The sequence below is a fragment of the Geotrypetes seraphini genome, chromosome 3 (genome assembly GCF_902459505.1).
Source record: "Geotrypetes seraphini chromosome 3, aGeoSer1.1, whole genome shotgun sequence".
NCBI lineage: Eukaryota > Metazoa > Chordata > Amphibia > Gymnophiona > Dermophiidae > Geotrypetes > Geotrypetes seraphini.
In genome coordinates this window covers 172,823,766-172,847,412 of record NC_047086.1, presented here as the reverse complement: position 1 = coordinate 172,847,412, position 23,647 = coordinate 172,823,766, and the positions used below count along the sequence as shown (strand labels likewise).

The following is a 23,647-nucleotide window of genomic DNA, read 5'->3' as shown; positions in this document are numbered from 1 at the left end:
CCTCAGTTTAGTCTTCACATCTTGTTTCTTTAGTGTGATGATTAATTGGACATAGATATAACATTTCCAACCTAGTTCTTTGATTAATTTTCCCAATGGTTGGAGGAATATGTTAAACAGCATTGGAGACATAGCTGATCCCTGTGGTACTCATATATCTGTTTCTTTCCAGTTGCTCCCTGCCATTCATCTCTCGTTAGTCTTTTGGAAAGATACGCCTCTATCCATGTCAAGACTTTTCCTTTAAGGCCCAATCCAATGCATCTTGATCTTAGCCGTTCATGTTGGACTAGGTCATAGGCTGCTGAGAAGTCTGGGAGCTCTAATAAAACATCTTCTCCTTTAGTCTGGTGTTTAAGAACTGAGTCCTGTACTGCTACTAATACTGTCTCTGTACTCTAATAAAAGATATCATAACTTATAAAAGAATTTGGCTTTCTCCAGTACCAATATAGATGCTAAATGTTCACACATATGGGATGAATAACACAGTGTTTAACCATGCCCCTTTTGCCTGGCTGCAAGGCTATCTTTGGGAACAGCATTTTAACTTATATTAGAAATAAACCAAATCTTGCTTTACATTTGGCAGTCCAATAACTTTGTCTGTGGAGTAGGATTTTGATCACATTAGAAGACACTTGATTAAAGCAAAAAAGGATGCCAGGAATTTTTTTAATTAAAAAAACACACTTTTATTTATGTACATGGCAGTTTGTTGTATCAAAATGTTAAGTGCAGTTCAGCTGCACCTATGATAGTAAGGCAGCAGGTTTCAAGTCCAATATAAAAATAACAATTTTGTTTTTAAAAAAAAGTGTTCTCATATGTTAGTGCTCGGTAAGGCAGTACTGTACAAACACCAAGCATTCTTAGAACAGAAGATGTCCAAAATGTGGGCAAGCCCACAGTAAAGAGAACAGTATGGAAAACATAAAACATTAATGACAAACAACAGAATCTTCTCCCAAACATTAGAAGGTGCAAAGCATACCAAGAAAAAATAAAAGTTATGGAAATTTTTTTTAAAAAAGGTCTCCCAAGAACAACTCTTCTTTCAGTGAAAAATAAAATACAGAGATTGCTAAATGTAGGGTGAATTAGCTAATATCAAGGCCAACTCTCCTTGCCTTTGCAAAGCCCTACATGTGCTAAAAAAAACATCCTTAGCAGCAAAACAAAACTAAAAAAAAATAATAATAATAATAAAAATATTCATACATATCCCACTTGGCCACTATACAAAATTAAATTACTGAATAAAAATATAATTTGTTCTCATAAAAACTATGTTTCATACAGCAATAAATTTTTAAAGCAAGCTAATTATTAAAAAAACAAAAAAAAAACCCCAACAACAAACAAACCACAAACGCTTATACACACTTGTATTTGTCCTGGTTGCTGGACTAGATAGGCTACTAGGTACTTCAAACTTGATCACTTTGGAAAGTTCACGATCTTGGATTAGTGCTTCCCCACTTATGCCTCATCTTCTTCTCCCTTCCTGACATCCACCTTTTTCTTGTATAGTAATGCTTGGCTTTGCAGTATTTTATAGCAGTGCATTTTTCCCATTAACAAAATACAAAAACAGAAATAAAAACGATCCAAAGAAATAAAAACGATCCAAAGAACTGTTCTCTATCTATACCACACATATACACTGTTGTAGAAAAGCAATACTGGGGGGTAAGTCTTCTTGTTCTAGAAAAGATTATTTTAAAATAGGTATTTTGTTGTCTTTTTATTAAATCTGTGTTGAAACTTTCACAAGGAACTGGATTACACTATGCCTAGATGTTTAGATAATGTTTTCTTCTCATTTCTGCCTGTTTCTGTTCCACTGTTCCTCCCACTACCCCCCCCAAACACCTCCCTTCAGTAAGATGAAATCCAACAAGAACTATGCTTTAGCAAACTTAGATGCACTTTGTGCTGCTCCCAACTGTTGTACCACAACAAAAAAAACAATAACAAACAACAACAACAACATCAATTATGCCTGTCTCCCAATCATGAAAGTTATTTTTTATGTAGAGGAATTATGAATTCCAAGTCCATGTGAAGTGTTTTGCAAGAACAATAATGCTGGTTCAGAAACATGTGTGTGTGTTCTTTGTCAGATGGCGGGGAGGTAGTGGATTTTCTTTGTTTCTTCCATTCACATGACCAGAGTCCTGGCAGAGAGTGTGTTCATGTATTTGCGGGCTGGCTCTGTTAGCATCTTCTGCTCCTCCATCTTTCCACACGACATGGCTTCCCACGTGCTACTCATCTGCTAGGGGCACAAAAAGGCAGGATAGAGGTGAAGTCCACCTTTCCACAAGCAAGCATGTACAACATGGATAGACAGCTGGCAAGAGAAAGAAGAACACCTCACCTTAAAATATCAACAGTGCAACAGAAAGGCATGGGAGATTTTGAGGTATGTAAAAGGTTCTATTCTAGTTCGAGACTGACCAAATTTCAGTTTTGGATTTGGCACTGAAACCAACCAACCCTCCCTGCCACCCCTGCAATCACTCTCTATCGCCACAACCACCCCCATGCAGAAAACATGCCCTTCCCTCCTGGCAGTGACCTGTCCCTCAGTCTACCCAACCACCCTCCTCAGACCTATCTTAAAACCTAGTGGCTTCCATTCTTGTTAGACGTCCTTTGCAGAATCGCCTTTTAGGCGTTACATAGACGTCCTAATGTCTATAATGTTATCGTTTGTTAGCATTATGACATCATTAGAATGGTGATTTTATGCTGTTTTTTGACAATAAAATTGTATGTAGTAAAATGTTGGTACCAGTATTATATTTTATTTATTTATCTTTCAATTATTTATATACTACTTATATCAGTGGTTCTCAACCCTGTCCTAGGGGACCCTCCAGCCTGTCGAGTTTTCAAGATATCCCTAATGAATATGCATGAGAGAGATATGCATACCTGTCACTTCCATTATATGCAAATCTCTCTCATGCATGTTCATTACGGATTATCTTGAAAACCTGACTGGCTGGGGGGGGGGTCCCCTAGGACAGGGTTGAGAACCACTGACTTTTATCCTATGTGGTATTTAAATTTGGCTCCTTTATAATATTTCTCTTCTGTTCCAGTTGCCCAGGGTCACAAGGAGCAGTGGGGGATTTAACTAACGATGTCAGGGTGCTAAGGTTGTAGCTCTAACCATTGCACCACACACACACAGATAGTAAAGCACATGTCAATTCCAAAGCCAAGCTTATATCCTCTTGATTTACAAGCAGTCATTTCTCTAGGATAAATATCAAACATGTACCTTTAACACTTGTCCATTTCCTCTTTTGGCCTCTATGTTCCTCAAAGTACATGAAAAAATAAATCCTCTATTTGTTGGTGGAAAGAGGACTCCTTGCAAAAGCAGGTCTACTTTTGAGTGTGAGTTGGGCGCTAGATAGGCATCACTTAGGCGTGATGGAAGCGTCCGCATATAGGTGAACGGGGCTGCTATTTTTTTGAGTATAGAGAACTCCAATTTGATATTAAGGTCAAAAGATGTTTAATAATAAATTACTTAAGCAAAGCACATATTGCATGCTAAACCTTCTAGTTTGGGGGATAAAGAGGACTCCTCTTTGATAATAAAAGAAAATGTTTAATAATTCATTACTCAAGCATAGCACATGAAATATATATAGCATACTAAACCTCATTTCCAAAAGGCTACGAAAACAAGAAGACAATCCCTTCTCGCAATGGCTGTGGTTCAGAGTAAGTGGATGTATCTGATGCCCATTCTTGACATCATTGTGACATCATCAATGTGCACCTAGATGGCAGAATGTCATTAAAAAAATAATAGGAATATATGCTAGGGTTCCCGACCATACTAGGGATTTAAACCCACCACCTTGGGAAGATTTAAGAAGTGCCTTTAACTACTGAGCCACAGGAGATTTCTTTCAGGCAGGGATTCCTTAGCAGATCATAGCCAACTCAGGGAAAAAATAAGTTACCCTCTGCATCTTAGAAATGAGTGCAAATGTAAATGGCAAAGTCCACAACCCATGCTCTCTTATGAAACTAAAAAGAAGGTACTAGATGGGGGTGGGGGGGTGGATTTCAACCCATGACCTGTCGAAGATTGTAAAAGTGCCTTTAACCACTAAGCCACAGGTGCTTCCTTTCATGCAGAGGCTCCTGCCATGTGAGATGGTACCTTAGGAGAACATAGCAATCTCAGGGTAAAAATAAGTTTCCCTCTGGACGCAGGAAAGGGCAGAGTGCAAATGTAAATGGAAAAGTCCACAATCATACTCACTTATGAGACCAAAAAGAAACTCTTAAGGTACTGGGGGTGGGAGGATTAGAACTCATGACCTGTGGAAGATGGAAGAAGTGCCTTTAACCACTGAACTACAGGAGCTTTCATTTAGGCAGGAGTCCCTACTACACTGCCCCCTCAATATTCGTTGGGGTAGGGGCAGAGCCGGCCTGCAAATATTAAAAAACCGCGACTAACTTTTAGGGCCAGCTCTGACCCACCCCCGCCTCCCTCCTTTCTCCAGTCCTTACCTGGTGGTCTAGCAGCGACGCAGGGCAGGATCAATCTTCATACACTCCTGCCCTGTGCAGAGCCATCATCATCGGGTACTCACGGTTTCTCTGAGAATCTCATTAGAATCTCGGAGAGAGCGGGAGCCAGAAGGCCTTGATCATGCGCAGATACTCAAGGCCCAGCAGAGATCAGCGGCAGACGGCAGACTTTTTCGGCACTGGTACGTGCTGTGGGTTGGTGCTGTGTGCTGGTGCCCAATCGTGCTAAGGGTTTGGGCAGGCGGGCGGGTGGACGTGCAGGAGGCGATGCCGGTTCTTGGGGGTGGACGAAACCAGTTCCCGGGGTTGGGGTGGAAGCACGCCAATGGCCTCGGGGTCTTTTTGGGATGTGGTGGGGTGGAAGCGCACCAGTGGCCTCGGGGGGGGGGGGGGGTCTTTTTGGGATGTGGAACAAATCATCTGAGTTTCCCTTACTTTCTATGGGGAAACTTGCTTGATATACAAGCACTTTAGTTTACAAGCATGCTTCTGGAACGAATTATGCTCGCAAACCAAGGTTCCACTATATATTGTGACCAGCCAGGTATTCTCCCAGCCAAGGTCTCAGTTAGGACAGGGGAAAATGTGAAAAGGAAAACCAGGAAGGGAAATTCCAAGGTCCCTCCGGTTCCTGAGCCTGATCACATCTCCTGTGACCACCAGAGGGAGCCTGATTTATTTGATGAAGAATTGGGTGATTCATCCCCGAGCCACCACTGGGGGAGCCCAAGAGGTCCCAGCTACTCTGCTGACTCAACTAGAGTAGGGCGTTGCCCCAAAGTATTTAAACCTGCAGTTGAGAACAGACAGGGAGGACAGCTAGGGAGAAGGTGTAAACCTTTTCTCCCTAGGGAGTCCCCGGGGCCAAGCAGGAGCAACCGCCCTATTCCCATGGAGCTGTTAGAGGCTGGACAAGCTGAGGAGCTGTTATTTCCAGAAGAACAGCCCATGGAGTGTGAGGAAAGTCTGTCAGAGTACACTCCTGATTTTCCTGAAGCCATGCAGGTAGACTGGGTCTCTACCAGCAAATAAGTGAGTTGTGATTTTTGCTCTGGACTGTTTGGGACTATTTTTGCTTTGGTAAGCTGGGAGTGTGTATTGTTTGGGAGAGGTTTTGCTATCATCCTGGGCGGGAATTTTGAAAGCCTGTATTGAGGCCTTTCTTTTGCAAAACCTGACACTCTCCTATCCTGGCAGTGAGCTGAACTGGCCAGAGGCTTTAATGGAACTTTGGACACTAGAGCTATTGAACAAATGCCTTGAACTGTGTTTGTGTTTTCTTTGAAACTGCCTGCTTGGGAGCAGTCAGTAGTAGCTCTAGGGAGAGCTAAATCCTCACCTGCAGCGAGGATTGAGTTAAGGCTGGGAGCAAGCCCAGAACTTTATTTTGTACTGTTTTCACTTGTTTCTTTTGATATTTTGGTTTTTTGCTGCTGTGGGAGAATTCTGACAAGTTTACAAGTTGTAATGATGAACTACTTACTTTCAAGAAAGGAATGAGTAAAGTTGAATCATTTTTCCATGAACTTTGATTGTGGTGCTTTGTGATTTTTGTTCCTGTTTAAAGTCCAGTCCTGCAGAGTGACTCTATTTTGGGTCACACGTCAGTGTGCTATTTTGTGGTAACCACTGAGAGTGCTATTGAGCCCTGTCCTGGGCTACAGTGGGCTACAGTGGGCTACAATATATATATATATATATATATATATAAATTTCATGTGCTTTACTTGAGTAATGCATTATTAAACATATTTTGACCTTTATAGCAACTGGAGTCCTCTTTAGCCCAAAAAATAAAGACCCGTTCACCTATATGTGGACGCCTCCCCTTCCTCTTTGATCTGTCACCTTGAGCCTGTATAGGTATGTGCAACTCACAAATGGAAGATTAGATTAGATGCCTGATGCCTAAGTCACATCCACCTAACTCACATCTACCTAGCACCCCAGCTCATGCTCAAAAGTAGACCTGTTTTTGCAAAGCCTTCTTTTTAGGCATTAGGTAGATACTTTAGCAAGCTCAGCGGCATGAGATTCTGTAAATAGACCTCTATTTCGAAGCCATACCCACGCCTATCCTGTTAGGCGCAACTTTTTCCAATGGGCGTCCACAAAATTATGGATGTCTATTTTGAGAATTGCCTCCAGCTTTTGGACGTCTAAATTCCAATTAATGCTTGTTAAAGTCATTAATTGGGCTTATTATCCACTTTATGTGAACGCCTAAGTCGATGGACATCCACATTGTGGATACCTTAAGTTATCATTTACAGAATTTGCCCTTTCGCTACTAGATTTTTGGACGTGTTTCCCAAAATATCCAAACTCAGACTTAGACATCCTACCCTGTTTCCCTGAATATATGACACTGTCTTATATTTTTAAAAACTCCAAAATATGCACAAGGTCTTATTTTCAGGGGGATGTCTTATTTTTCCATGAAGAAGAATACAGTACACATTTATTGCTGAAAAAAAGACATTTATTACCTGTATATGGTACAAGTCATCACATCTCCATATTTCCATTCTCTGTTAATTTGGTAGGTAATTGCTCTTGCATACCAAGGAAGGAGCAGAGGGGTAGTCTGTTCTGGGTATAGGCAGGGTGTGTGCATGGAGCAGGTGTGGGTCCGCAGTCCACGTGTGCCATCATTGTTCCACTGGCCCCAAATTCTCTCATATCAATTTCCTGTTCCAGGGTAGGGGACCAGCAGAGCTGACACACACACACACACATACACGTCCTGTCCCCACCCTGAAAGCCTGATGCCCCCCCCGACTCACCCCCCCCGCAGGACCGCTCGCACCCCCACCCCGAAGGACCGCTCGCACGCACTCCCACCCGCACCCGCACCAACACCCTGAAGGACCGCTCGCACCCCCACAGCTTCCCGACCCCCCCATCATGTACAAGCTTATACCGGTGTCCTGCTGCTACCTCTTGGCGGTCCCGACTCCCCGACACGATCGGGGCAAGAGGGAGCTTAAGCCCTCTTGCCCCGCCGACTCCCCAACTCCCCGACAATATCGGGCCAGGAGGGAGCCCAAGTTCTCCTGGCCCTGGCGCCCCCCCCCCCCGCTAGTTGTTCGGGCCAGGAGGGAGCCCAAACCCTCCTGGCCAAGGCGACCCCCTACCCCCACCCCGCACTACATTACGGGCAGGAGGGATCCCAGGCCCTCCTGCCCTCGACGCAAACCCCCCTCCCCCCAACGACCGCCCCCCCCAAGAACCTCCGACCGCCCCCCCAGCCGACCCGCGACCCCCCCTGGCCGACCCCCACGACACCCCCACCCCCCTTCCCCGTACCTTTCTGTAGTTGGACGGACAGACGGGAGCCAAACCCGCCTGTCCGGCAGGCAGCCAACGACGGAATGAGGCCGGATTGGCCCATCCGTCCCAAAGCTCGCCTACTGGTGGGGCCTAACTACAGAAAGGTACGGGGAAGGGGGGTGGGGGTGTCGTGGGGGTCGGCCAGGGGGGTCGCGGGTCAGCTGGGGGGGCGGTCGGAGGTTCTTGGGGGGGGGCGGTCGTTGGAGGGAGGGGGGTTTGCGTCGAGGGCAGGAGGGCCTGGGATCCCTCCTGCCCGTAATGTAGTGCGGGATGGAGGTAGGGGATCGCCATGGCCAGGAGGGTTTGGGCTCCCTCCTGGCCCAAACAACTAGCGGGGGGGGGAGGGGTCGCCAGGGCCAGGAGGACTTGGGCTCCCTCCTGGCCCGATATTGTCGGGGAGTTGGGGAGTCGGCGGGGCAAGAGGGCTTGGGCTCCCTTTTGCCCCGATAGTGTCGGGGAGTCGGGGGGGGGCAAGAGGGCTTGGGCTCCCTCTTGCCCCAATCGTGTCGGGGGTGCCGCGGTTGGCTGGGGCAAGAGGGTTTGAGCTCCCTCTTGCCCCGATCGTGTCGGGACTGCCAAGAGGAAGCAGCAGGACACCGGTAGGAGCTTCTATATGATGGGGTGGTCGGGAGGCTGTGGGGGTGCTTGCCAAATAGTGCCTTATTTTCGGGGGGGAGCCTTATATTTCCCAGGTGGGGAAAAAAAAGGGGGGTGTCTTACTAAAGGAGGAGGTCCTATAATGGGGGAAACACGGTATCAAAAATGCCTCGCCACGTGCACAAATGCTCATTGTTTGGCAATAAAAATCCTGATCTGGAAGTTTTAATTATGAAAATGGATATGGATAAGGTGACCATTACAAAGACATGGTTCAATGAGTCTCATGAATGGGATGACCCCATACTCAGTTATAATAAATTAGGGAAGAATAGAGATGGCAAAAAGGGGGGAGGAATAACTCCATGTCAAAACACTTTGAATCAAACAGAAAAACTGATCAGTGAAATTGCAAAGGTGAGAATGGAACATAAGAATATAAGAATTGCCGCTGCTGGGCCAAACCAGTGGTCCATCGTACCCAGTAGTCCGCTCCCGCGGTGGCCCCTAGGTCAAAGACCAGTGCCCTGAGACCAGCCCTACCTGCGTACGTTCTGGTTCAGCAGGAACTTGTCTAACTTTGTCTTGAATCCCTGGAGGGTGTTTTCCCTTATAACAACCTCCGGAAGAGCATTCCAATTTTCCACCACTCTCTGGGTAAAGAAGAACTTCCTTACGTTTGTACGAAATCTATCCCCTTTTAACTTTAGAGAGTGCCCTCTTGTTCTCCCTACCTTGGAGAGGATGAATAACCTATCTTTATCTACTAAGTCTATTCCCTTCAGTATCTTGAATGTTTCTATCATGTCCACTCTGTCTCCTCTTTTCAAGGGAGAAGAGACCCAGTTTCTCTAATCTCTCGCTGTACGGCAACTCCTCCAGCCCCTTAACCATTTTAGTCGCTCTTCTCTGAATCCTTTCAAGTAGTACCATGTCCTTCTTCATGTACGGCAACCAGTGCTTGACACAGTATTCCAGGTGAGGGCATATCATGGCAAGGTACAGCAGCATGATAACCTTCTCCAATCTGTTCGTGATCCCCTTCTTAATCATTCCTAGCATTCTGTTCACCCTTTTTGCCTCTGCATTGCGCAGACGGCTTCATCGAATTGTCGACCAGTACTCCCAAGTCTCTTTCCTGGGAGGTCTCTCCAAGCACCACCCTAGACATCCTGTATTCATGTATAAGATTTTTGTTACTGACATGCATCACTTTACACTTATCCATGTTGAACCTCATTTGCCATGTCGTGGCCCATTTCTGCATGTTGGTGAAAAAGTAGAAAGACAGTGGATATCTTACAAGTATCTTTCCTTAGACAAATGGTGATGGACCCCCCCCAGGGGAAGATCAACAATAGATTTAGTACTCACAGGCGAAAGTGTGTCTAAGGTCCAGGTGATCATTACATGATATGGGGACCCGCAAAAGAAGTGGCGGTACTAGCGCCACTAGGAAACAGCGATCACAACATGATCCAGTACAAGCTAGAAAGTGGATCATCAAAGGTGACAAGAACCACAACGACAGCACTCAATTTCAGAAAAGGGAATTACGATGCCATGAGGAAAATGGTGGGAAAGAAACTCAGCGGCAACTCAGGGAAGATGGAGACTGTAGAAAAAGCCTGGTCCCTACTCAAGGGCACGGTGCAGGAAACACAGAACCTGTACGTTCCTAGGTTCAGGAAGGGGTGCAAAAAGAATCGAACCAAAAACCCAGTGTGGATGACAATTGCAGTGAAAAAGGCGATAAGTGACAAGAAAGCATCGTTCAGAAAATGGAAAAAGGACCAAACAAAGGACAAACAGAAGGAGCACAAAAGACACTAAAGGGAATGTCACCAAGTGGTTAGGAAAGCAAAAAGAGAATATGAGGAGAGACTGGCGGTGGAAGCAACAAACTTCAAATCATTCTTCAGGTACGTGAAGGGGAAGCAACCGGCCAGGGAGGAAGTGGGACCATTGGATGATGGAGACAAGAAGGGAGTGGTAAAGGAGGAAAAAGAGATAGCTGACAGGTTAAATAAGTTCTTCTGGTCAGTCTTCACGAGAGAGGACACATCCTATATTCCAGAACCCGAGGAGATCATAAATGGGTTCAGGATGAAAAGCTGGTCCAACTAGACGTAAGCCAAGAGGATGTCCTCTGACAGATAGACAGACTAAAGAGCGACAAATCACCGGGTCTGGACGGCATCCACCCAAGGGTACTCAAAGAGCTAAGGAACGAAATAGCGGAACCACTTCGCCAAATATGCAACCTATCCTTAAAAACTGGGGAGATCCCGGAGGACTTGAAAATAGCAAATGTCACGTCCATCTTCAAGAAGGGTTCAAGGGGTGACCCGGGAAACTACAGGCCGGTGAGCTTGACCTTGCTTCCGGGAAAGATGATGGAAGCACTGGTCAAGGACAGAATATGTGACCATATAGAAAACAATGGACTGCTGAAGGCGAGCCAGCACGGCTTCTGCAAGGGAAGATCATGCCTCACAAACTTACTGTGCTTCTTTGAGGGGATAAACAGCCAGATAGATAAAGGGGAATCCATAGACATCATTTACCTTGACTTCCAAAAAGCCTTCGACAAGGTACCACACGAACGGCTGCTTAAGAAGCTGTGGAACCACGGGGTGCAAGGGGATGTCCACCGATGGATCAAAAACTGGCTGGCAGGCAGGAAACAGAGGGTTGGAGTAAAGGGCCATTACTCAGACTGGCTATGGGTCACGAGCGGCGTTCCACAGGGGTCGATGCTGGGACCGCTCCTGTTCAATATATTTATTAACGACCTGGAGGCACAAACTAAATGTGAGGTTATCAAATTTGCGGATGACACCAAACTCTGCAGCAGGGTTAAAACCGCAGAAGACCTGCAAAAGGACCTAACGATACTGGAAGAGTGGGCAAAAAAGTGGCAAATGAGCTTTAACATAGAGAAATGCAAGGTCATGCATGTAGGGAAAAAGAACCCGATGTTCAGCTACAAAAGGGGGGGATCACTGCTAGGGGTAAGTAACCTTGAAAGAGACCTGGGGGTGATGGTAGACACAACATTGAAGGCGTCGGCACAGTGCGCGACGGCCTCAAGGAAAGCAAACAAAATGTTGGGTATCATTAACAAGGGTATCACGGCCAGGACGAAGGAAGTCATCATGCCACTGTATCGTGCAATGGTGCGCCCACATCTGGAGTACTGTGTCCAGTACTGGTCGCCATACCTCAAGAAGGACATGGCAGTACTTGAGGGAGTCCAGAGAAGAGCGACTAAACTAATAAAGGGTATGGAAAACTTCTCATATGCTGACAGGTTGAAAAACCTGGGGCTATTCTCCCTGGAAAAGCGGAGACTTAAGGGAGACATGATAGAAACCTTCAAAATCCTGAGGGGCATAGAAAAGGTAGACAGGGACAGATTCTTCACACTGTGGTGAACCACAAGTACAAGGGGGCACTCAGAGAATTTAAAAGGGGGCAGGTTTAGAAGAAACACTAGGAAGTTCTTTTTTACCCAGAGGGTGGTGGACACATGGAGCACGCTTCCGGAGGCGGTGATAGGCCAAAGCACATTACAAGGCTTCAAAGAAGGTTTGGATAGGTTCCTAGAGGATAAGGGAATTGAGGGGTACAGATAGGAGTAGAGGTAGGTTATAGGAATAGTCAGGGACCATTGCACAGGTGATAGGCCTGATGGACTGCCGCGGGAGCGGACCGCTGGGCGGGATGGACTTCTGGTCTGACCCAGCGGAGGCAACTTCTTATGTTCTTATGGTTTGATCTAAAACTAAAGGTGTGGTCTAGTTACAGCAAACTCAGTTCTAGATTTTAAACACACTGATAAAATGGTAAAGTACCTGAAGGAGTAGCTGGCAGGGTGAGGGGAAATAAAGGAAATGAAAATAATAGTGGGCTAAACTGAAAGAGGCAAAAGAGGGTTACTGATCTTCATGTAAGGAAAGTAAGTAGGAGGAAAATGAAACTAATATGGTTTACCAATGAAGAGGCTGCAAAAATCAAAGCAAAAAATGGTAGTGTTCACAAAATATAGAAGACCACAAATGAGAATACTGCATAAACCTAGAGAGTCAAAGAAAATGGCAAAAACACAAATAAGTATTGCTGCTTTCTAGCACTCATAGGCTGTAGTGTGCTGCCTTCCTTCTGCTATATGGCACCCAAAGCCATACAGCAGAAGGAAGGCAGCACACTACAGCCTATAAGAGCTAGAAAGCAGCAATACTCATGGCTGCAAACTTAAGACTGCTGAGGCAGGCATGTTTGACCGAAACATGTACATGTCGAGTCATTGAGTTGTTGGATGAATTATTGAGTCATTGGATGAATAAAGACATTTATACTACTAGATGAGTTGAAGGACACTTTATTTGTGCACATCACTCTGATTTGGACAATTCCACTCTGTTTTTCGCATATTTGCGTTTGTGGTTTTGTTTTCCCCTGTTTTATTCCTTGATGAGAGGGAAAACATGTGGTCTGTGCCTTTGTGCTGCCCATAAACGAGCACTGTGTAGCAGAAGACTGTGAAGTCTCTATCTTTAATTCCTGGAGTGATTCCGTTATCACTTCCAAAAGCACTGAAGGCTTAAACAGACTGCGCACAGTTGGGTCCTCCCCATGATCAGGGGCCTCCATCAGATCCAGCCCCCTCCCCCCTAGAAATGAAGCAGCATCTCCTGTTACAGAGGTCCCTGACTGGGAGAGTAAAGGCTTTGAAATAGAGCCCATTTCCACCCATTTTTCCTCAGACTGAACTTCCCTGTCTTGCGCTTGGCACTATTGCTGGGGAATTGTACTCTTGGGGAAGGAACCCCCTACACCAGCAGGGCCACAATCCCTGTGGGGTCCATGTGGCCCTTGTTAATCATGTAAGCTTCAAACATCATATTGATGAATTCAGGATGTCCAGATGCTCATGAGTTCCCTTCTGAGGTTTTGTGGTTGCATTTCACTGGGAATGCACTTGCGCTGCTCCCTGGCTCAAATCTGGACTTTCTTCCTAGCCCTCAGACCAACTGGGCATCCCCTGAGGGATCACTGGAGGCTAAAACTAGTAGCTGCCCCCCCATGTGACACGTGGCAGGTAGAACATGGATGATCCTCCGACAGCCATCTATTGCAAGCTTGGCATGAATCTAAGGTATCCTGGCCTTAGTAGTCCATCACACCTGTTTTTAAGCAAAATCAGAGGTGTTTTGAGGTTGATAGAGGTTTTTATTTTCAAATTGGAAAATCCAAGATGGCCACCAGTGATTTTAGTGCCAAAAACAGTCAGGGGAGCTACACTTTGGACTATAAATTAACGATTTTAGAGGTGAGGGAATCTAACTCTAACCCCATAACCCCCCCCCAAAAAAAAATCAATTTTAAGATCTCCCCACCCCAATTTTGTTTGCCAGGCTATCAACCTGTTACTGTGACATGCTGTGTGCTGGGAGCTGCTATTGCAGAAGCTGTAGATAGCTTAAAGGGAGAACTTCTCCCTCAACAAGCCTAGAATTTGCACTGCTTGCATCTTCTGACAGCTTTTCAGGCCCAACGAACTGGCCGAAGACCTCAACTTTCACCAGATCTTGCACATGTAAATAGGAGGAAGAAAACAATCAGCCACAGAGCCACTCAGTCTGCACTCAAGTCCAATGTGGACAAACTTGGTGCGAGCATTGCTCCCAAGGAACCTGGTCCCTGTGGGTGCACTGCAAAGCAGTCTGCCTCTTGGAAGAAGACCCTTGACCTCAGTCTGCGCTCTCCCACAGCCAGAGCTGTCCCAGGAATGGGATCCTCTGCAGCACTGGAAAGTCTTGCAAACACTTAGCAAAAAAGACTGGCTCCTACCATCTTGCTTACAGAGACAATTGAGGAATTGGAGGGCTGTCCAGAAGGATGGGAGGCAGAGCAAAAGAATGCTAATGAAGCTCCCTACATGAATTCTTGTGAGAAGGGAATGACTACCCACAGATTCAGGAATAGTGTGTCTGTCGCACTGTTATCTTGATTTTCTATCCTTTCAAATCTGATCCATTTAACAGCTATAACAGGAGAACAAAGCAGGAGCAATAGAAAAACCACAAGAAGTAGAGGGTAAATCTATGCCTATGCAAACAGCTTTGCTCAACAAGAGAATAAATTCAGGTAAGAAATTTTGAGCAAAAGCTAAGAACTGCAATCTACCTGCAAGAGAAGGATCTGTTGCTGCCAGCGAGGAGGGAGACAAATGAGGCATTTTGTGTCTGGCAGCAACCACCATGGCCAATGCAAACATGGTGGCAGTTCTCACCAAAACTGGGCCTGCTGCTGCTTCAGCCACATTAATTGCCAGCTGTGTTCAGCCAGAAACCAGAGCACTGTTCATCCAACAGGCCTTTAGCACAGAAAAAAGGGAGCGCAGATTTTTCCTCACAGTGTCAGCATTTCCCCCAATGCCATGATGGCTGTCCTTAGTGCCTTTTTATCCTGCAGCACTACCATTGTGAAAACGCACCAGCAACTCTGCACAGAGGCTAGTCTGCCAAAGAAAGCCAATGGCTTCAATAACCTTTCCAGAGTAGCATTTTCTTTCTTTTTAAAATAAACCACAATGGATAAAAGACAGACTAAAAAAGCACTCATGGAGGTAACTACAAGTAAAACTGTGAGTTGAGCAGCAATTACATTTGGATACTCAACGTTTTCTCAATCTAGGTAAAGGTCCAATGCACAAGAAAAATCTAGCCCCTTAAGAAAAGGATTGGTTGGGGATGGGGGAGGGACCTGAAACTCAAGTGCTACAGCTTTAAAATCTTTTTTTGTTAGAATGCTAGAAATCCCTCTTAGGCTACTGATTCATTTATTTTTTAAGGGGGGGGGGTTAATATGGTTAACAAAAGACATGGAAATTAAGCCCTATCAAATCACCAGAGGTTGCATAAGAAGCCTATCACCTGCTGGAGACTGAGAAATACTGACATCGATTTTCAGAGGATTGTGTTCATGGGGAGCTAGCTAAATTAAAGGTGGACAAAGTGATGGGGTCGAATAGTGTACATTCAAGGTAGGCTCTGATGGTTGACCTTTTCAATGATTCTCCAGAGTGGGGAGTGGTACCGGAGGACTTGAGAAGGATGGATGTGGTCCCTCTCCACAAAAGTGAAAGTAAGGAAGAAAGGCCAGTAAGTCTGATTTCTGTGGTAAGTAAAATTAATGGAAACACTTTTAAAACAGAGAATAGAGACATTTCTGGAATCCAGTGTATTACAGCACCCAAGGCACTAGATGAAAGTCTTGTCAGACAAATCTGATCAATTTCTTTGACTGGGAAACCAGAGAATTGGATAGAGGGAGTGCACTAAATATGCTGCATTTAGATTCTAGAAAGCATTTGACAATGTTCCACACAGGCATCTACTAAATAAACTGAGTGCCCTCAGTAAGGCCCCAAAGTGATAGACTAGGTCAGAAACTTTTAAGTGGAAGGTGACAGAGGGTAGTGGTCAATGAAGATTGCTCTGAGGAAAGGGATGTTACCAGTGGTTGCCTCAGTGTTCAGTTCTTGGGTCTGTTCTTTTTAACATTTTTTTTTTGTAAGCGATATTCCTGAATGATTGAGTAGTAAGTTTTGCCTCATTATAGATGATAGCAAAGTCAGCAATAGACACCCCTGATAGTGTGAATAACATGAGAAAGAACCTAGCGAAGCTTGAAGAATGGTCTGAAATTTGGCAGGTAAGGTATAATGCTGAAAAATGCAAAGTCATGTATTTGGGTTGCAAATACCCAAGGGAACGGTACTGTTTAGGGGGTGAAGAACTTCTGTGCACGAAAGAGGAGCAGGACTTGGGTGTGTTAGTATGCAATGACCTTAAGGTGGCCACAAGGGTTGAAAAGACAATGGTGAAAACTAGAAGGATGCTAGGGTGCAAAGGGAGGAGGTATGGCCAGTAGGAAAAAGGAGGTATTGATGCTCCTATATTAGACTCTGGTGAGACCTCATTTAGAATATTGTGTATAGGGGGGCGGAGCCTGACAGCCGCGGGAAGCAGACGCATGGGGTGATCGCTCCTCCACACTGATAATATACTTCGAATATTGTGGCTAATTCAGGTACTTTTACTTCTTCCTTCGGGCATATCCTGTCTGCTCATCACCTTCGGCATGTCTCCCCCTAAACCCAGCAAAACTGATCCTGCCTCACCGGCCCCATCGAGTGGAAAGCGGCCTAAAACGGATCTGAGCTCCCCAAGCAAAATGGTGCCGCAGCATGAGGATTCACAACTAGATATCCTCATTGCAGAAATGCGCTCCGTTAAGCATATCATGCAGGAGCAAGTCGAAGAGACTAAGCTTCTGAGGGTTGAAATAGAGGCGCTTAATTCTCAGTTTGTTGACGCCAGACACCGACTTGATGTTCTTGAAGAGCAAACTACAAACCTGCAAACGAAATTCTCCCTGATTGATAAGCATGATAAGCTCATTATATCCTTACAGCGGGACTTGGAGGACTTTTCGAATCGTTCTCGGCGGAGCAACATTAGAATCATTGGCTTACCTGAGTCATCTGAGGGATTGGATGTGGCTGCGTTTCTATCTGATTTTCTTCCAAAGGCCCTGGGCCTCACCTTCTCTCCCCCGCTGGAAATAGAACGTGCGCACCGCGTGCCTTCCAAACCGTCTCCTCATCTCACCACAGCACGGCCCATTGTGGCCAAACTTCTGCGTTTTCAGCACGCGCTACAAATCATCACTGCAGCGAAATCACGATCCCAGCTGTTACATCAGGGAAGGAAATACTTCATCGTTCCGGATTTGGCTAAATCCACAGCGATTAAAAGGAAAGCTTTTCTCTCTCACCGGCAAGCTCTGAAAGACATCGGCGCAAAATATGGACTCATGTACCCTGCCTGTATGAAGGTGACTTATAATAACCGTACAACTTCTTATACTGATCCTGAGGAACTCGCCTCCTTCCTTGACTCTTTGCACATGCAATGAACTGTTTTCACTGGACATCTCTATGCTCAGTAATGTTTACTGTTTCATACACCTGAATAGCCTCGTATTTTATTTGCTAATATAGGTGTGGAGCTGTTTGCTTGATCGCTTCTTGTGTCTCCCCCCGTTCCTGTTGGAACACCCATAAACTGTTTAGCTGTTCTGCATATTTGCCTGGCTTTCTCCTTTTTAACCAGGCTTGTGCTGCTGTGTTTGCTATGTTTCTTTCCTCACTAGGTTTCATCTTCACTTATTTCTCCTACAGGAGTGACTTCTTACATGCTGCTCATTTCACTGTACTTATGTGGTTTTCTTTGCTTGATTGCCTTATAATGACACTGACATTTTTGGATCATGGCTGATTTACATATTTTTTCTTACAATGTAAATGGGCTAAATCATTCAATTAAGCGCACTAAGATAGCTCATTATATTCGCACCAAACATCCGGATGTAGTTTTCCTTCAGGAAACCCATCTACCTCGGGTGGCTGCATCCAGGCTGGCATTTCATGGCTATACATCCCATCTTTTCTCTCCTGCTACACCTCGTAAGAAAAATGGGGTCTCCATTTTGTTTCGTGACAACTTACAAATTTCAGTTTTATCCCATAAAACTGATACTGAGGGGAGGTGGTGCCTAGCTCATGTTGGGTTGCACTCAGCTGAATTTCTTTTCTTGAATATCTACGCACCGGTTCTTGATCATCCTAAATTCTTTAGAGAACTACAAACGTCCTTTTAGAGTATGGTTCTTGATCATTGGAGGTGATTTTAACCAATTACAAGATCTTTATCTTGATAGATCTTCCTCCTGTAAACCTTCTAAATCTCATTCCTTCTTAGAACTTCAGGCTCTCAAAGATAATTTTGCTCTTACTGATCCCTGGCGACTTCTCAACCCGAAAGAAAGGGAATATTCTCATTTTTCTCCTCCTCATAATACTTATTCAAGAATCAATTTCTTCCTTATTTCTCCTTCTTTAACTTCTACCTTGTCTGACTCTATCATTCATCCGATAGCCCTCACGGATCATGAGGCCATCTCCCTACATCTTGTCATCTCGCCCACTCCCATTACTACTTCCCCTACATGGAGACTTAATAACCGTCTTCTCCTTGATGAGGAGATCTCAGAAAAAATTATAATCTTCTCCACTGAATTTTTTGCTCTTAACTCCACTGATCCTGAAGTTTGTCCTTCTATTGTCTGGGAGGCTTATAAAGCCTCTCTTAGAGGTGAATTGATCAAACTTTCTTCTTGGAAAAAGAAACTAGTTCTCCAGAGAGAAAAAGAGCTGGAACAATCTATTAAACATTTGGAATTGTTTCACATGTCTGACCATAAATCCAATCCAAATACTTATCATCAATTACTGAAACTTAAATATGAATACAACTCACTTCTTTCTTATAAAGCTAGACAAGGTCTTTTCTTGCACTCTTCTGGTCATTATATGGGAGACAATACCATGGGCAAACCACTAGCCAGATATCTTAAAGCAAAATCCAAGAAACTACACGTTTCCTCCATTCAAACCTCTTCTGGACAAACTGTCACTTCCCCAAAACTGATCTCCTCTCAATTTGAACAATTCTACTCTAACCTTTATAAATCTGACTTTTCTTCTTCGCTCACCGATGTTGACTCCTTTTTGGATCAAATTGATCACCCTCAACTCTCTGACTCTTCTAAATCTGAACTGGACGCTCCCCTTACCATTTCCGAAATTGAGACTGCCATTTCCTCGCTGGCCAGCAACAAAGCACCCGGACCTGATGGCTATACCAACGAATTTTACAAAAAATTTCACGCGTTTCTTGCCCCACACCTTCTTAACTTTTATAATTTTCTTCATCTTTCCCCTGACAAACAATATAATTTTATTGATGCCACTATTGTGGTCTTCCCAAAACCTGATAAGGACCCTACCCTTGTCAAAAACTTTAGACCCATCTCCCTATTGAATCTTGACTACAAAATTTTGGCCAAAATCCTCTCCCTGCGTCTGAATAAAGTGATCTCATCTCTCATTCATAAAGATCAAGTAGGCTTTATCAAGAATCGCTATATTGGTGATAATTTACGTCTCTTTCATCATATCAATGCTCACGTGAAATCCATTCAAGACCCTGTAGTGGGATTGGCCATTGACGCTGAAAAGGCATTCGACCGAGTTGAATGGTCTTTCCTGCTACGGGTCCTTCACTGGTTCAACTTCGGTCCCTACTTTACATCCTGGATCAAAACCCTCTACTGGCAACCCTCTTCCCGTATCTTAATCAATAATTCTCTCTCTAACCGTTTTACTCTACATCGGGGCACACGTCAAGGATGCCCTCTTTCCCCTTTGTTGTTTAACTTGGCCCTCGAACCTCTTCTGGCCTCTATTCGTCAATGTGATTCTATTCAGGGTATCATCTCCTCCTCTCGGCAAATCAAACTCGCAGCTTATGCGGATGATATTCTTTTGTTTATTCGGAATCCTGTTTCATCCATACCATTTCTTATTGATCTGATTAAAGATTACTCCTTGCTTTCGGGTTATTCTGTAAACTGGGACAAATCGGAAATTTTCCTCTTAATGATCTCATTACTCTCTCTGAGCTGTCCCATCTTCCTTTTCAATGGTCACATGAGCCTGTTAAATACTTAGGTATATTAATCCACAAATGTCCCTCCCTTGTTTTGGACCTCAATATTTCTAAACTAAAACTTTTGATAACTCATTCCACGTCCAAATGGTCTCCTCTATACCTATCATGGTGGGGCAGAATTGCTTCTATCAAGATGACACTGGCTCCCCAAATCACCTATATTCTGTCTATGCTCCCTTCTCTTTGTAAGAAATCTCTTTTTCACTGGATTGATTCCAAACCGTCACAGTTTATTTGGAATAATAAAAAGCCTCGTATAGCCTTTTCAAAATTAAAAGCATCCAAACTTTGTGGAGGCCTAAACCTCCCGGACTTTCATCTTTACCATCTCGCCTCCCTTGCCAAGTATGGTGCTTTCTGGCTCTCAAAGTCTCCCCCACGTGATGTTCCTTCTTGGCTTGAACTGGAACACTTCATCTGTTCTCCTTTCTCTCTCTCTCTGTTAGCTACTATGAATCTTCCTAGGAATCTCCGCACCTACACCTTGCTGAGTGCAACCCAACAAGCATTGCGTAGTCTGGATGCAGCGGCCGATGTCTCTTTCTACGCTAGTCCTGATATGTCTATTTGGAACAATTCGAAATTCAAGTCCAATGGCAAAACCTTTTGCTGGAAAAAATGGCAAAATGCTGGCTTATGGTGTGTAAACCAATTACTCACTTCCAATTCGATTATTTCTTTCTCATCATTGTGTGCTCAGTTCCCGTCCTTACATAACTGTTATCCCCAATGGTTACTCCTGTCTGCAACTTTATCCAGGACTCCCTTACATTTTGATGACCAAGCTTCTTTGAATTCCGTTGCCAAGTGGTGCAGGGTGGCTTTATCAGGGGCTAGGGCTATTTCTTTATTTTACTCCATTCTATGTTATCATCGTTTCATCTTTTCTCCCCAGTCTATGAAACAATGGGAAAATATGCTCACTATACCACTTCGAGATGTTGACTGGGAGCTCCTATGGTCTAAAACTAATCGCCCGTTGCTTTCATCCAGGGTTTCCCAAACTATGTTTTTTGTAATGTGGCAAGCTGTCTGGACTCCTTCTCGTATGTGGAAGGCCAAACTCAAATTGGACCCTCAATGTTGGCACTGTCTTGAAGCAGAGGGTACCATTGATCACATGTTATTTCATTGCAAAATGATTTATCCTTTCTGGACTCGTATCTGGAAGACTATCAAAGACATCACATCCTGCACTTCCGATTTGTCTTTTGATATCATTATTATTCGCTCTCAACATGCATGTTTTGCCAATTCTGACTGTCCTTCCAAACTGATTGATGCTATGTTTGTAACTGCCATTATGCATATTTTAAAAAATTGGAAATCAGCCTCTCTCCTTGATTACACTTTCTGGTGGAATTCTCTATGTCTATATCACAAATATGAATCCTATGCTTTTGAAAAACGATGTATTTCTGCATTATCAACACGTTCTTCTGTTCCTCTCTCTCCATGGAAATTTCTTGATAAATATATGCAATCTCGCTAGCCAGTCACTCCTGCTACTTTTCTGACTCTTTCCTTGTTGCTCCTTCTTTTCCTTTCTTCCCTTTTTTCCATTTAGATTCTAGTGTTATTTATATGATCCAGGTAGTCTGGTTTATTTTTCTGATTCCACATTTGGGCTATGTTACCTGCATCAGTTGTACGATTATTTTATTCTTTCTGGATTGTATATTTTCTACTTGTTGTTCTCCCCAATTTTTCAATAAAAATTTTGAACTGGAGAATATTGTGTATAATTCTGGAGGCCGCACCTTCAAAAAGATATGAAAAGGATGGAGACAGTCCAGAGGAAGGCTATTAAAATGGTGTCTGGTTTTCGTCATAGGGCATATAGGAACAGACTTTGGAGGAAAGGCAGGAGAGGGGAGATATATTTAAATGCCTACGTGGCATAAATGCGCATGAGGCTCTTTCAATTGAAAGGAAGCTCCAGAATGAAAGGGCACAGGATGAAGTTAAGAGATGATAGGCTCAGGAGTAATCTAAGGAAATACTTTTTTACAGAAAGGGTAGTAGATGCATAGAATAGTCTTCCGGTAGAGGTGGTGGAGACAAAGACGGTGTCTGAATTCAAGAAACAGGCATGTGAGATCTCTTAGGGAGAGGAGGAGATAGTGGATGCTGTGGGTAGGCATACTAGATGGGTCATTTGGCCTGTATCTGCCTTATTTCTATGTTTTTTTGATCAGGGGCTGCAGTAGTTCTGTTTCCACCTGCTGGCAGGATAGCACAAACCCAAGCATCTGTACTAGTCTGGTAGGATAAGGAAGAAAATGAAAAACATATCTGAAACACTAAGAGGTAAACCAATAAGGATAGGGTTTTGGCAGCACTGGGAGGGTATGTGTTGAGGAAAAGCATGCAAAACATGTCTCATGAATTATGTCAAATCTTTGTGGATGTAGGTCTAGGTGCGTCTGTGACTCAGAATAAAACAAGAAGAGGAAGTTTGAAAGGAGCAGTTAATGCTAGGTTATCAAAGTTTCTATGCTAAAGAAGTTAGACCTACTTCTTCCATAGAAAAGCATGAGTTTATTTTTCAAGAGTTTATTTCTCTTGAATTCTGATCTGACTCATTTTTTAAATTCAATGTGTCTTTTCACCAAGTTTTCCCTCGTACCAAATTTAGTCCCTTTCTGCCAAAACTCCACCGTTTATTTTGCCCTCACACAGACATTCTTGACCCCTTGTATATAATTTCCTAAATCCACTGAGTTGGAAAGAATAATCATCATACTATATCTTTTCTATTTGGGTAATTTCTTCGCTGAAATTCTCTCTTATATCAGAGTTTAGAGTATCTTATATCATATTTTGAGTATGCTAAAACACAAACCATCCTAAAGGTTTCACCAAACTCTCTGTACTGTAAGTGTCAAGATCCTGGAACTGCTCTACCTAGTTTAATGGGACTCCTCTTCTTGTCAACTTTCATTTTTGTACTCAGCCAAATTTCCTTATTCTCTCAGACACATGAATTTTGAGCACCTATTCTATCCATGTACTAAAGAAAGCCTTCTGGCTCAGTGTTTATACAGGTTTGCTAAAATGTGTGTCTGGGTTTCATGCACTGCCATTTTATCTTTGTGTTTAATTATGGAGTATTAGGAACAATGCAGGCTGCACTGAAACTATCTTGCAATTATTTAAAAAAAAAAAAACTGAGCTGCAAATCCAGTTAAGCCACTTTCTCTGTCCAAGTTCTGTTTCCCTAACACCATCTCGTCATGCCTGCCCCCTCCCCCATTCATTTGATTTAACTTTGTACCAATAATCCTAGCAGCATATCCTTCTCCTGCTAGTCGCATAGTTGTGTTTGTTCTGTAATGTGTCTGACTGCCCTGAGGACAACATTGAACTGTAAACAGATTGTCAAGCTTTAACTGGGATATCCTGGTGCAATACCCTACAGAAAGTTAGAATTCTATGAAAGGCTGTGTTCTAAAAGTGTTTTCCATCATGCCTATACCACTATGGCACATCTTTCTAGG

The 23,647-nt window shown here is 43.9% G+C and overlaps 1 protein-coding gene across 7 annotated transcripts in view; it reads right to left on the bottom strand.

The window, feature by feature from the left end:
- Positions 1 to 670: 670 nt before the first annotated feature.
- MYB (MYB proto-oncogene, transcription factor) overlaps positions 671 to 23,647 on the bottom strand; it is a 99,803-nt gene continuing 76,826 nt past the window's right edge. For 6 of the 7 annotated variants that reach the window (XM_033939668.1, XM_033939667.1, XM_033939674.1 and 3 more), the window contains one exon: positions 671 to 2,281. In XM_033939668.1, the coding sequence (XP_033795559.1) occupies positions 2,165 to 2,281 (117 nt within the window). In that variant the 3' untranslated portion in view covers positions 671 to 2,164. The remainder of the gene's footprint in view (positions 2,282 to 23,647) is intronic. The other variant, XM_033939669.1, reaches the window with a different exon arrangement.